Here is a 13,104-nt window from a genome sequence, read left to right as displayed (position 1 = left end):
GGAATCCATCAATTCACCAAGCAAGACTCTGAATGAGTAAGACTATCCATAATGCTTTTAAATATATTCAACAAATATAGATTTTTGTCATTTTGTTTATTTCTAGTATGTATATTCCAGAATTCCGTTTATAGAAACTATTAACAATACCATGGTGGGCAGCCAACCTTTTTACAGCAATTACCCAATGGTTTCGGAGGACTTGGTGCTCTATTACAGCAGCAGTAGTTGATGTACTTGCATGCTGTACAACATTTCAGGGGCTTCAAAGTCATAGATCTCTGCGATTTATTCACCGAAGTTATGAAATCTCTCCGTTTATCTGGGGATGGCGAAGACGTCTTCACCTTTCTGGCTTGTGACATCACTAGGGTGCTTTGGGGGCAGCTGGTAGGACAGCGGATGCCGCCTGGCTTGGCCCCTGAAGACCCTTTTCTGCTGCTGGCTGAAGAATTCCGTTTGGCAGAACTACCTGTACTTTGACTCGAACCGCGGCGAGAATTCTTCCGTTCCGTAGTAGCGGCTGAGCCACGGCGAGAACTCTTCCCTTCCGTTGCACTTGCTGCAGGTCGTTCACTCTTCCGTTCCGACGTAGTGGCTGAGCCGCGGGCAGAGCTCTTCCCTTCCGAAGCACAGGCTGAGCCACAACTCTTTCGTTCGGTAGCACTGAATGAGGATCTTGTACTCCGAACTGCTACGGCACTGTCTGAGCCACGAGGAGAACTGTTCTTTTCCTTAGCAATACCTGAAGATTGAACACTCTGATTCGAGCCACGGGGTGAACTCTTCTTCCTTTCCTTAGCAATAGATAGAACACTCTGATTCGAGCCACTGGGAGAGCTCTTCTTCCTTTGCTTAGCAATAGATAGAACACTCTGATTCGAGCCCCTTGGAGAACTCTTCTTCTTTTCCGTAGCACTGTCTGAGCCACGGGCAGAGCTCCTCCCTTCCGTAGCACTTGATGCAGGTCGTTCACTCTTCCGTTCCGACGTAGGGGCTGAGCCACGGGCAGAGCTCTTCCCTTCCGAAGCACAGGCTGGGCCACAACTCTTTCGTTCGCTAGCGCTGACTGAAGATCTTGGACTCCGAATTGCTCTGCCACCGTCTGAGCAACGAGGAGAACTGTTCTTTTCCCTAGAAATACCTGAAGATAGGATACCCTGATTCGAGCCACTGGGAGAGCTCTTCTTCCTTTGCTTAGCAATAGATAGAACACTCTGATTCGAGCCCCTTGGAGAACTCTTCTTCTTTTCCGTAGCACTGTCTGAGCCACGGGCAGAGCTCTTCCCTTCCGTTGCACTTGATGCAGGTCGTTCACTCTTCCGTTCCGACGTAGTGGCTGAGCCACGGGCAGAGCTCTTCCCTTCCGAAGCACAGGCTGAGCCACAACTCTTTCGTTCACTAGCACTGACTGAAGATTTTGGAGTCTGGGTAGAGACACGGGGTGTGCTCTTCCTCTTCTTAGCACTGTCATCCGAAAATCCTGACGAATGTTTGGAGTCTTTGTTGACTGGAGCCCCTTTCGAGCTATGATGCATGTCCCGGAATTTCGAATGTGACACGTCAAGCGTCTGCTGTATCGATCTTAAGGTGTACGACGATCTTTTCCCGGGGCTGTCCATTGAACTCTGGGATCCTATGGCTCCTAAGGCTCCTAAGGATTCTACTGAGCTGTTCTCTGCCGTCTGTTTGAGCTTTTCAGCCACAGCATCTGCATGAGCCGCTCCTCGCTTGTTGGCTATCTCCGGGTTGATGTTTTCCACCGTAATACTCATCTGGCTGTCTAAACAGCATGCCGGTTTTTCCGCTCTTATCGGTGTCTGTTGCATTAGCAAGCTGGGCGCGGTTGCCCAGTTGCTGGCGGACAGACCCAGATTGGCAGACACCCTGCCCCTGCCCTCCGCAGCCTCCGCTGCCGCTGTGGCACAGGCAACCATAGCTCGACCCAGCGTCTCACAGAGCGTCTTGATGTACTCAAGATTCGGGGAGTCTGGGCACTCCTGAGCATTTGTATTAGTACTCTGATCTCTTCGGTAGCCAGCTTCGGTCTTCTGATCCCTTCGGTAGCCCTTTTCGGTCTTCTGATCCCTTCGGTAGCTATCTTCGGTCTTCTGATCCCTTCGGTAGCCATCTGCGGTCTTCTGCTCCATTTGATCATAATTTTCGGTATTTTCTTCACGGCTTGTCTGAGCAATATTTTGAGCCCATTGGACATCTTCGCTCTTGCCTGGGATTGTCCCCACCTGTGCAGTCGAAGGGCCGCATCGACATTTTCCACATTTCCTTGGTATGTTTTCCATTGCGTATGTGAACTCCTTTTCCGCCTGGGAGTCCTGATAATCCATACAGTACTGATTGCAACAGGGAGCTTCGCCGCGTACATCACCGAACTGATTGCCAGCATTGGGCTCCGTTGGCTGACAATATAAGGCATCTTCTGGACATAGCATGTACTCCACTTTATAGCACACTTGTCTACACCTCTGGTTGCCGTTGGACCGGCCACCCACTTTGCCTGGGGGGACTGAAAAATCTTCCGGCGTCCTGGCCTCCCTCTGAAATTGTCCCTCTGACTGCACTCTCGTTGAATAACGTTGGTTCCGATGACTGGAAAGCGATTTTTGATCCACCAGCGACTGTTGCTGTTGCTGCTGCGGCTGCTGCTGCTGCTGCGGCTGTGGCATGATATACAGAGGAATAGCATGCACGGATATGGGCATGCACTGTGTCTGTCCGTTGGCGCCCGGTGTCGGCTGCATCAGGCGTATCACGATGGTTTGCTGTCCTTGCCCGTCGTCCGACCGCACCACCAACGGCGCCCCCGTCTCCATTCCCAGTAATAATTTACTTTAAATTTCTATTCAACATATGGCCACAACAAACACTGATTGGATCGGATCTGTGACAGATACGACATTAGTTTCTAAGAGACTACTGACTTTAGATATTATTTTGGAGTTCTTGTAAGGGGGAAAACCCCGGTCCCCACCATACAAGACGGAGCGGCACGGACCTGCCCCCCACAGGGCGGCAAGAATCTTCTATCAACAGCCAAAGGAGTAGGAGCCACACTCATTTCCAATATACAGAATATAGTTTGACTAATTCCCCTAGAAGAGTATAATACTGATACTTTAGGACACAGATCGGAAATGATCAGAAAATTACAATACAACAGCACTGGCCAAGGGGAGGTCTTTTGGACCACGCAACACCGGAATACATTTTATGGGAATGCCCTGCACTCTATAGACGCAAAGACTATACAACTACCAAGAAATTGGATGAGGCACTAAAAAGCTGTTCTATGGCGGGGTTTTTCGTGATGTTGGGCCTAGAATCCAACAACACGCAGTCTTTGGAAAAATCCAGTAAAAAAATAAATACTTAGTCTATTTTATAGTCTTTGATAGAAGGAGATCTCAATAGTGGCAACAGTGAAAAAAACGACCCACCAAAGAGCATACCATTTCAAAACCCCTGACGTACAGGGATCATCCAGGGGTCCTACTGGTCGGTAAAAAATATCAATACCTTCGTCGAATTGCTAGAAAACCTTGTAATAATATTAATAATCATAATAATTCCTTACCAAAATAATTGCTTCAGAAGTATACCCCTTTATTCCCTGAGAATTATCGGCAGTTTTTAAGTGTTTGAGACAGTTGGCAGTGGTGGATCCTAACTGACCTTGCTAAACTCCCCTCACACATATGCATACATATCGCCCGACTGCGTCAATCGGGGACCGGGTACCACATCCGAGATTCAAATGCCGGTAGCGCTACACTGTGTGATTAGTTTTCAATGCTACCAGAATAAATATGTGTGTACATACATGCACCCAAAATAGAATTTATCAAGGAGTGGGCCACACTCAGATAATAGAACACGTATCAAGTGGGGAGGCTCGACTATAAAATGTAGAACATTTGCAGTTCTAACTCACATTCGTACGAATATCATTCAACATGAAAGCGGGTAGGTGTTTGTGGAAATGTAATCTAAAAAAATACAAAACTTATTGAAAATTCTTTATACTGCAGCTCTAGTTTTCCTGTTCCTGGCAGTGTTCGTGGCTGCGGTCTATGGCGCTAGTGACTGCGATCCTGATGGCAATGGAAAGCCAACCTGCCAAACTGGAAATATTGGAGAAAGATTCCGTAACAACTGGGATCCAACCCGTTACTGGTTGTGCGCAGAAGCTGGTGAGCCCCAGGTTGTGCTTTGCGAACAGAAAGGATACGATCCCGTCAGCAAGGATTGCGTCGACTGGTCGCAGTGGAGCTGGTATTCACCATGCCCTTAAACATCAATGAAAAAATAAAATATGTATACAAAACTATAAAATGATGGCCTTTGATTTTAAGTCGATTAACCCATCGTCTTGTTAAAGCACATTATTCCAAAATCGAGAACAATATTAATTATTGGAATGTAACAACAGAACAGATTCGAGAACTATTCAATCACTTCCTAACCATCACTATTAGATCGTATTTTTGCCACCAACATTTTTACAATAGAGCTCTCTAAATGGTGCTATTGATCACTACCACCTCACAGATCGGATAATTATTACAAAAAAGAATACTATAAAAATTTTCCTTGTTTAATTGAGGTTTGGGTCTTGTAGTACTTGTACTTGTACTTGTACTTGTACTTGTACTTGTACTTGTAATTGTACTAAAATAAAGTTGAGCAAAGCAAATCTATAAAATGAGATAGTGTATCTATGGGTTCACTTCGCACATGTACTGCAAATAATCAGAGTTTCGCAGACGAGTCAACGTTAGATTAACTTTTTCTGGGAGAATTAATACATCATTCTTATTTATGAGAACTTTTGTCTAATATATGAACTTATAATGCGACAAAAAGTTAGAATATAGGCCATAACAATACCTATGTACGGTATGTGCTAATATTTCAAATAATATTAGATCATTTGTTGTACAATCGAAAAACAAGGGCAATACAATAAACACGGTTGAGTGTAACTAAATCATAAAAAAAAGAGACAGTCATTAATAAGTCCAGGTCCAGGAACTCAAGATCTGCTTTCATTTTGGTTGAGCAGGCGAATCCACTGTGGGCTCTTCCCCAATGAAGATACGCTGTCATATAGTCGGGAGAGATCCCGTTACTATTTCTATCTCTCTCTCTCTCTCTCTTGTCGGTGTAAATCATATTTTGGCAGTAACATGAAATCTCTTGCATGTACTTCGTGTAAACTTTGTGCAAAAATGATAAGAGGGGTACCCAAATCTGTAGAAAAAATCTTTAGAAGGCTTTTTGTAGTTGTAGTATCATTGCCATGAAGAACCTTCCATGGAGACTCTTCCTATATCTACCGATGGCGTCAACCGAAACTTTTGGGGGCACGAGCCGAAATCAAAGTCAAAGATATGGCATTATACATGGCACGATTATTTTTAAGCGATTCCATGTTACCACCAAAATATAATTTATCTAGATGTGAGTGTGTGTGGCATAAGTCCGGGCCGATAACTGTTCCAGAATGAGACCACTCCGGACTATATAAGACAGCGTAACATCATTGGGGAAGAACATACAGAAGAGAAGCATTTGTCTGTTATACCAAAATGAAATCCGGTAAGTCGAAGCCGAGAGCCTAACCAGGGAATACCAGAAACTGATGGAGATCCCTTCAACACAGCTCTAGTTTTCCTGTGCCTGGCCCTGTTTGTGGGAGTGTCCTACGCCGCATCTATCTGCAATCCCGATGGCGATGGCAAACCCGACTGCACTGGTCGTGCTGGACTTGTTACAAGAGACTTCTGGGATCCCACCCACTACTGGGTCTGCGACAGCTCTGGCAACGCCGTGCTCGAGGAATGCCAGCAGCAAGGATTCGATCCCAAGACTGGGGGTTGCGTCGACTGGGCCGTGTGGCAATGGTATGCCCCATGCCCCTAAGCACTATTGACAAATAAAAGCTGATGGAATATAAAGTATACATATATTACGAAATTATCCTCTAGACTTCATCTATGACACAAATTTTCGTTCAATATTTGTTTTCCTTCTGGTTATACCCGATACTCAAAATGAGTATTGGGGTATATTAGATTTGTGGTAAAAGTGGATGTGTGTAACGTCCAGATGGAATCGTTTCCGACCCCATAGAGTATATATATTCTTGATCAGCATCAATAGCCGAGTCGATTGAGCCCTGTCTGTCTGTCCGTCCGTCCGTCTGTCCGTCCCCTTCAGCGCCTAGTGCTCAAAGACTATAAGAGCTAGAGCAACGATGTTTTGGATCCAGACTTCTGTGATATGTCACTGCTACAAGAATATTTCAAAACTTTGCCCCGCCCACTTCCGCCCCCACAAAAGACGAAAATCTGTGGCATCCACAATTTTAAAGATATGAGAAAACCAAAAACGCAGAATCGTAGAGAATGACCATATCTTTTAGACTGCAGAATCTGAATTGGATCGTATTATTATTATAGCCAGCATCAAGAAAACAATTTCATTTTTTCTCGCCCTGTCTCTTTCTAACACACACGTAGCATAGCCGGCTTTGCTTAGAGTAAAACATTAGCGCCTAGATCTCAGAGACTATAAAAGCTAGAGCAACCAAATTTGGTATCCACACTCCTAACATATCGGACCGAGACGAGTTTGTTTCAAAATTTCGCCACAACCCCTTCCGCCCCCGCAAAGGACGAAAATCTGGGGATATTCACAAATCTCAGAGACTATTAAGGCTAGAGTAACCAAATTTGGTATCCGCACTCCTGTTAGATCTCACTATAAAACGTATATCTCAAAATTTCGCCCCACCCCCTTCCGCCCACACAAAGGACGAAAATCTGTTGCATCCACAATATTGCACATTCAAGAAAATTAAAAACGCAGAATCATAGTGTTTGTACACGGAGCGTTTTCCGCATTAATGTTAATTCACGGATGGGGGTGTGTTAGTTTTTTCTGCAAACGAATCAAAGTCTATACAAGAAAGAGAAAAGTCGATCGATCCAGTTGAGTATTAGGGAATAACTATTTATTACAAATCTTAGTGCTTGAGTACTGGGCATAAGAGAGAGAATACAGTGGTGAATTTAGTACAATTATGGTGAGTAAATACAAAAAGTGAGCGTAGGCTCTCTATTTTACGAGGGTCATTTGAATACTTGTTCCTTAAAGGAGTTTGACCGAACATCCCGGCCCCGTTGAAAGGACTGCTTTCAAACCACCGGAAGAATTGCCAACTTGTGTATTGGCCTGCAACATGTTCCATTTGCAGTGCGGAGGTGCACCACCCGTACAAGTCCATCCTTCCCAAGCACAGTAGACTGCACTCGGCCTAGTTTCCAGCGTAGCGGTGGCAGGTTGTCCTCATGGATGATGACCAACGTGCCCTCGGTGAGGTTCGTTGAGGGTGCTGTCCACTTCGTGCGCGATCGCAATTCGTTGACATAGTCAGCAGACCATTGCTTCCAAAACCGTTGCTTGACGGCCGTAATCGCATCGTAGCGGTCCATACTTGACAGCTTGATATTCTCGAGGGACCTTTCAGGTAGTGATCGCAATGATTCGCCAACCAAGAGATGACCAGCCGTGAGAGTGCTATAGTCATTTGGGTCTGACGAAAGCGGCGATAGCGGGCGCGAGTTGAGGATCGATTCTATCTCGACGACGACAGTGCTCAACTCTTCGAAGGTGAACCTGGTGTTGGCCAGCGTACGATTTAACAGCCCCTTTGCACTCTTGACTGCCGCTTCCCAAAGGCCTCCGAAATGAGGTGCCCTGGGGGGAATAAAATGGCAATTAATAAAGTCAGATGCGCAAAATTTATAGATTTCATCTTGGGTCTGCTTTAAGAACATAAACTTTTTTAGTTCCTGCAGTTGATTCGATGCCCCTACAAAGTTAGTGGCATTATCGCAGAAGATGTCTTTCGGCAGCTTGCGACGACCTCCCATCCGTTTCAATGCGTTTAAGAACGCCTTTGTTGACAAATCAGAGACTACTTCGATGTGAACGGCCCTGGTGAGAAGGCAAACGAACACGGTTATGTATGCTTTTGTAGGTCCCTTTCCTCGAATGCGTAGATATGTGTTGATGGGTCCACAAAAGTCAACTCCACAGCGTTCAAAGGGTCGAGCCGGAGCGAGTCGCGTAGGCGGTAATGAGCCCATGAGTTGTTGTAGCAGCTTCGGTCTGTAGCGAACGCAGTGTACACAGGAGCGAACAATTCTACGTGCCAAGTCTCTGGCGTTAACGATCCAATACTCCAAACGAATGAGAGCGACTAGGGCTTTAGGTCCAGCGTGATAGTTCCGAAGATGCAAATGGCGAATATAGTTCCATACAAATTTGGACTGACTAGGCAGCAGCAACGGATGTTTTTGACCGTCTTGTAGATCTGAGTATTCCAAACGTCCACCAACCCTGATAAGTTCGAATCCGTTCACGACTTCTAAAAAGGGAGTAAGAAACTTTAAGCTGCTTTTTAATGGTTTTTGCTTCTGAAGTAAACGGATGTCCTCTACAAAATGAGTTTGTTGAATGTTCCAAATAAGGCAATGTGAAGCAAAACGAAGTTCATCTGGCGTCGGTGAGGTTGTGGTAAACGTCGATTGCTTCCGACATCTCCTTATGAACCTAATCATCCAAGCAATGAGACGCAGACTGTGAGTGTACGAGCTGATATTATCGACGATGTTGAGGATATTATTTGTCTCATGTACGGCAGCAAACAAACTTTTCCGATTCTCCGAGTTAACCACGTCCATGTCAATATCAAGTTTTCCACCAGTGGCGGGCCAGCTTAGTGAATCTTCGACTAGAAACGTAGGACCCGAAAACCATGGAGACTTAATCAACTCGCTCACGTTACAGCCTCGCGACAGAATATCAGCAGGGTTTTGATGTGTTGGCACATAGCGCCATTTTCCATCAGACGTTAAATCCTGAATATCGGACACTCGATTTCCAACAAAGGTCGATAAGGTGACTGAGTGTTGTTGCAACCAATGCAATACGAGCTGTGAGTCGCTCCAAAAATAAGATGTGATAGTGTGTTTACTGAATATGGCCTTGACTTTGTTATACAACTGAGAAAGTAGATGTGCGCCGCATAGTTCAAGCTTCGGAAGAGACTGTTTCTTCACTGGTGCTACTCTAGACTTAGAAGTGAACAATTTCACTGTGACCTGTCCAAGCGAATTCTCCGTGCGCACATAAACACAGCAGCCGTATTCCCGAAGCGATGCGTCGCAAAATCCATGTATTTGAATGCTCCTAGTATCAGGCTGCAAACAAAAACGAGGTACCGCTAGTGACGACAGTGAATTCAGCGATTCCAAACACTTGCTCCATGCGTGGCTTAAATTCTGGGGGACAGACTCGTCCCAGTCGAGTTTCAAAAGCCACAACTCCTGAATAATGATCTTAGAGACAATGACTAACGGTGATAGCAGACCGATTGGATCGAATTACGACGACGCAGTAGACAAAATTATTCGTTTTGTGGTAGTGGGATAGACTTCCCTTGGATTAAATGTGAAACTAAATGCATCTCTTCGTTGATGCCAAGTTAAGCCGAGTGTGCTGCTGACTGAGTTTTCTGAAATGTTTAATTCCTTGGTAGATTCGTCTTCCATCACGCCTGGATGATTTGAATGCCACTTGCATAATGGAAACTGACCACGAGCGAGAGTTGATGTGATTTCAGTTTTTAGTTTGAAGAGTGTATCTATATCACCAGCCCCACACAAAAGGTCATCAACATAAAATGCAGTTTTAACAGCAGCAGCCCCTAATGGCCATGCATCCTTACAATCCTCAGCCAAGTAATGCAAACTACGAGTTGCGAGAAATGGGGCAGACGCAGTCCCATATGTCACTGTATTGAGTTGGTAGGTTTGAAGATCCGTATTTGGAGATGCTCGCCACAAAATGTACTGGAATTTTCTATCCTTCTCACTCACAAGTACCTGCCTGTACATTTTTGTGACGTCGGCTGTGATGCCGAACCTATGCATGCGGAACCGCAGCAATTGCAAGTACAACTCATCCTGAATGGTAGGGCCGACTAAAAGTAGATCGTTAAGTGACCTTTGAGATGTTGTACGGCAAGAGGCGTCAAAGACAACTCTGAGCTTCGTCGAGGTACTGCTTGGTTTCAGAACGAAATGGTGGGGTATATAATAATGCGGTTCTTCCAAGTTAGGATTCAGTACGAGGGACATATGGCCGAGACTTTCATATTCCTGCATGAACGAGATATACTGCGAGCGAATTTCCGGTAGACGAGCGAGACGTCTCTCAATGGCAAAAAATCGAGTTCGAGCTGTATCGAAGGAACTTCCAAGACAACTTGGATCTTCTTGAAATGGCAAGCGAACGACAATCCGCCCACTGGCATCCTGATGTGTTGTGTCCCTGAAATGGTCCTCACAGCGACGATGATTTGGGAGCATTCTAGCGCTTGGATCGACAAATGAGTCCACTTTCCATAATTGCTGCAAATTCTTGTCGATCGACTCTTCTACAGTCGCCAAGCACAATGGTGGCTGTCTGTTATATTGCCGCTGGTACCTCCCAGCAACAACCCAACCAAAAAGAGTCTTCTGCAAAGTGGGAAGATTTGGACCAATGCGAATCTGGCCAACAGCTAGAGCTCCATAGAAGGCTTCGGTCCCCAGTAACAAATCAATACGTTTAGTCCTATAGAACGATTCGTCAGCCAATGGAGTGTTAGCTGGTAGGTTCCAATTCGATATGTCGATCTCACTATCTGGCTGGTAGGCAATATGGGATGTGATTCCAAGCTGGAGAGTGAGCTGATAGCCGGAAGTACGTGACTTAATAGAGGTAGTCGTACGAGCCTTCAAACTAGTAAGGGAGTCTCCTATACTGCGAATTCCAATGTGGTGTTTTTCACGACGAAGGCGAAGCTTTTGTGCAAAGGTTTCGGTTACAAAATTAACCTGAGAGCATGAATCAAGCAACGCTCTACCGAGTTTGTATTCACCTGTGGCATCCTTTACCAAAACCATAGCTGTTGCCAACAAAATTTGATCATCTGCTGCGATCTCCATATGAGAATGTGAAGCAGCTTGATGAGCTGTTTGCCAGGAGGGTTGCGCTGGTTGGAGTACCGGTTCAGTAGTTGAAGATTGTCCTGCTGGTGATTGGGGTGGCTGTTGCGGCTGAGAGTGATGCAAAGATGAATGATGATTCCGATTACAGGATCGGCAACGATGAGTCGATGAACATTGCGCCACTCTATGACCATTTCCAAGACAATTGATGCAGAGACCGAGGCGTTTTGCATTGTCGTACCGTTGGTTGCTGTTCATAGCCTTGAACTGAGCGCAATTAGAGATCTTATGGCCAGAACTAGAACAAAGTGTACAAGACGGATTAGTGATAGCAAACGACGAGTTTATTTGGTGATTAGAATGACGATTTGACTTATTGGATTCAGCCTTTCGTTGTGACGAAGTAGCAGCCGAGTTTCCAGACGAATGGAGAAACTGACAGTGGCGTTCCAAAAGCTGTGTGCATGCTAGCCAGGTTGGCAGAGTTTTGTAGTCCTGCAAATCCTTCCACTTGTTCCGAGTTTGCTGATCACACTTTTCCATTATAATATATATAACCATAGCGTGAACAATATTCTCAGGTTTGCCGATGGACTCCAGTGAGCTTAATATAGCGGATGCCTTATCCACTAGGCTGTGAAGCTGCTGACTGTTTGACCTTTCCACAGGTTGTAGTGCAAACAATGCCTCAATACCTTCTAAAAATATAAGAGTAGGATTATCAAAACGGCCTTTGAGTTTTGCTAGGGCCTTCGGATAGTTTTCGCTTGTAACCTGGAATGCGTGAATTGTATCTAATGCCGGCCCCGTTAGGCAGGTTTAATTAAACTTTTCTATATTAGACAATCCAGACTCACGCACAACAATTTGCTCGAACGAGTGAATAAAATTCTTATAGTTTGCATATGTTCCGTCGAAAGTGGGTAGCGACAACCTTGGTAACGATGACTTCACTGGCGGTGGGTGGTAGTCCGGCGCAACAATGCTGGCGTTCAGATCTCCTCCCATTTTTTCCCTTATGGCTAGCTTGATTGCTATGTATGTATCCTCCAAATCTACCCGTCCTTCAGCATTCGGACTAAGGTCTTCAATATTAGCTTGGACATTTAAAACATTCTTGAAATACGTTTCTAAGATGTTCAACCGATAGCGAAGCTCATCATTGAATATCGGGGTTTCCGATTTAGCATCTACCACAGATTTGATCCGAGTTATATTTCGTTTTATATTGCTCCGTTGGCGTTTTAAGTCTTCGAGCGTCGTCATTTTGTTGTGTAGTGTAATTACGCTGACACAGAACTAGAGCTTCCAAAAATAACAACAACAAAAAAACGCAGCAAGCAGCAGCAGCTAGAGCACAAAACCAACGGTGAAAGCAAAAGCAAAAGTTCCAGCAGCGGCAACGAAAGCAAAACGAAAGTGAAGCGGTGGAATTCTAATAGAAAGAATGCGTTGATCGATGGACCAAAGCAGGTAGCTGCAAAGCGAACGAACCGAGAATGCAAGCGCCGTTGAATGCGTTGTGGGTGACAAGCGAATGATAAAATTAAGCGAGAACGGCGAGAGCAAGGCGAGGACAACGATCCCGCGATCTAGACGAACAATTCTGATACGGTTTTCGAAACTTTCGATTGCAGCTGCGAGACGAGCGAATGTTGTAATTGTTGCCTTTGTAGATTGCGATTAGTTTAATTGTTCACAGAAGAATTAACATAACACACATGCCCCACGTTGGGCGCCAAAATGTTTGTACACGGAGCGTTTTCCGCATTAATGTTAATTCACGGATGGGGGTGTGTTAGTTTTTTCTGCAAACGAATCAAAGTCTATACAAGAAAGAGAAAAGTCGATCGATCCAGTTGAGTATTAGGGAATAACTATTTATTACAAATTTTAGTGCTTGAGTACTGGGCATAAGAGAGAGAATACAGTGGTGAATTTAGTACAATTATGGTGAGTAAATACAAAAAGTGAGCGTAGGCTCTCTATTTTACGAGGGTCATTTGAATACTTGTTCCTTAAA

At 45.0% G+C, this 13,104-nt stretch overlaps 3 protein-coding genes across 3 annotated transcripts; 1 reads left to right on the top strand and 2 right to left on the bottom strand.

Moving 5' to 3' along the window:
* Nucleotides 1-77: 77 nt before the first annotated feature.
* LOC117188780 lies at nt 78-2,913 on the bottom strand. The gene is made up of 2 exons (XM_033393145.1): nt 1,161-2,913; nt 78-875 (listed from the first exon to the last, which is right to left on the bottom strand). The coding sequence occupies exons 1-2, from the start codon at nt 2,829-2,831 to the stop codon at nt 141-143; spliced, it is 2,406 nt and encodes an 801-aa protein (XP_033249036.1). The 5' UTR covers nt 2,832-2,913; the 3' UTR covers nt 78-140.
* Nucleotides 2,914-3,873: 960 nt separating this feature from the next.
* LOC108163501 lies at nt 3,874-4,350 on the top strand. The gene is made up of 2 exons (XM_017298826.2): nt 3,874-3,981; nt 4,047-4,350. The coding sequence occupies exons 1-2, from the start codon at nt 3,972-3,974 to the stop codon at nt 4,307-4,309; spliced, it is 273 nt and encodes a 90-aa protein (XP_017154315.1). The 5' UTR covers nt 3,874-3,971; the 3' UTR covers nt 4,310-4,350.
* A 2,781-nt stretch (nt 4,351-7,131) lies between these two features.
* LOC117188882 lies at nt 7,132-12,841 on the bottom strand. Its single transcript, XM_033393410.1, has 2 exons — nt 11,012-12,841; nt 7,132-10,934 (listed from the first exon to the last, which is right to left on the bottom strand). The coding sequence occupies exons 1-2, from the start codon at nt 11,018-11,020 to the stop codon at nt 9,471-9,473; spliced, it is 1,473 nt and encodes a 490-aa protein (XP_033249301.1). The 5' UTR covers nt 11,021-12,841; the 3' UTR covers nt 7,132-9,470.
* Nucleotides 12,842-13,104: the final 263 nt, after the last annotated feature.

This window comes from Drosophila miranda, chromosome 4 (genome assembly GCF_003369915.1).
Source record: "Drosophila miranda strain MSH22 chromosome 4, D.miranda_PacBio2.1, whole genome shotgun sequence".
Classification (NCBI taxonomy): Eukaryota; Metazoa; Arthropoda; class Insecta; order Diptera; family Drosophilidae; genus Drosophila; species Drosophila miranda.
Note: the sequence above shows the minus strand (reverse complement) of the source record. Positions and strands in the feature narration are given on the sequence as shown.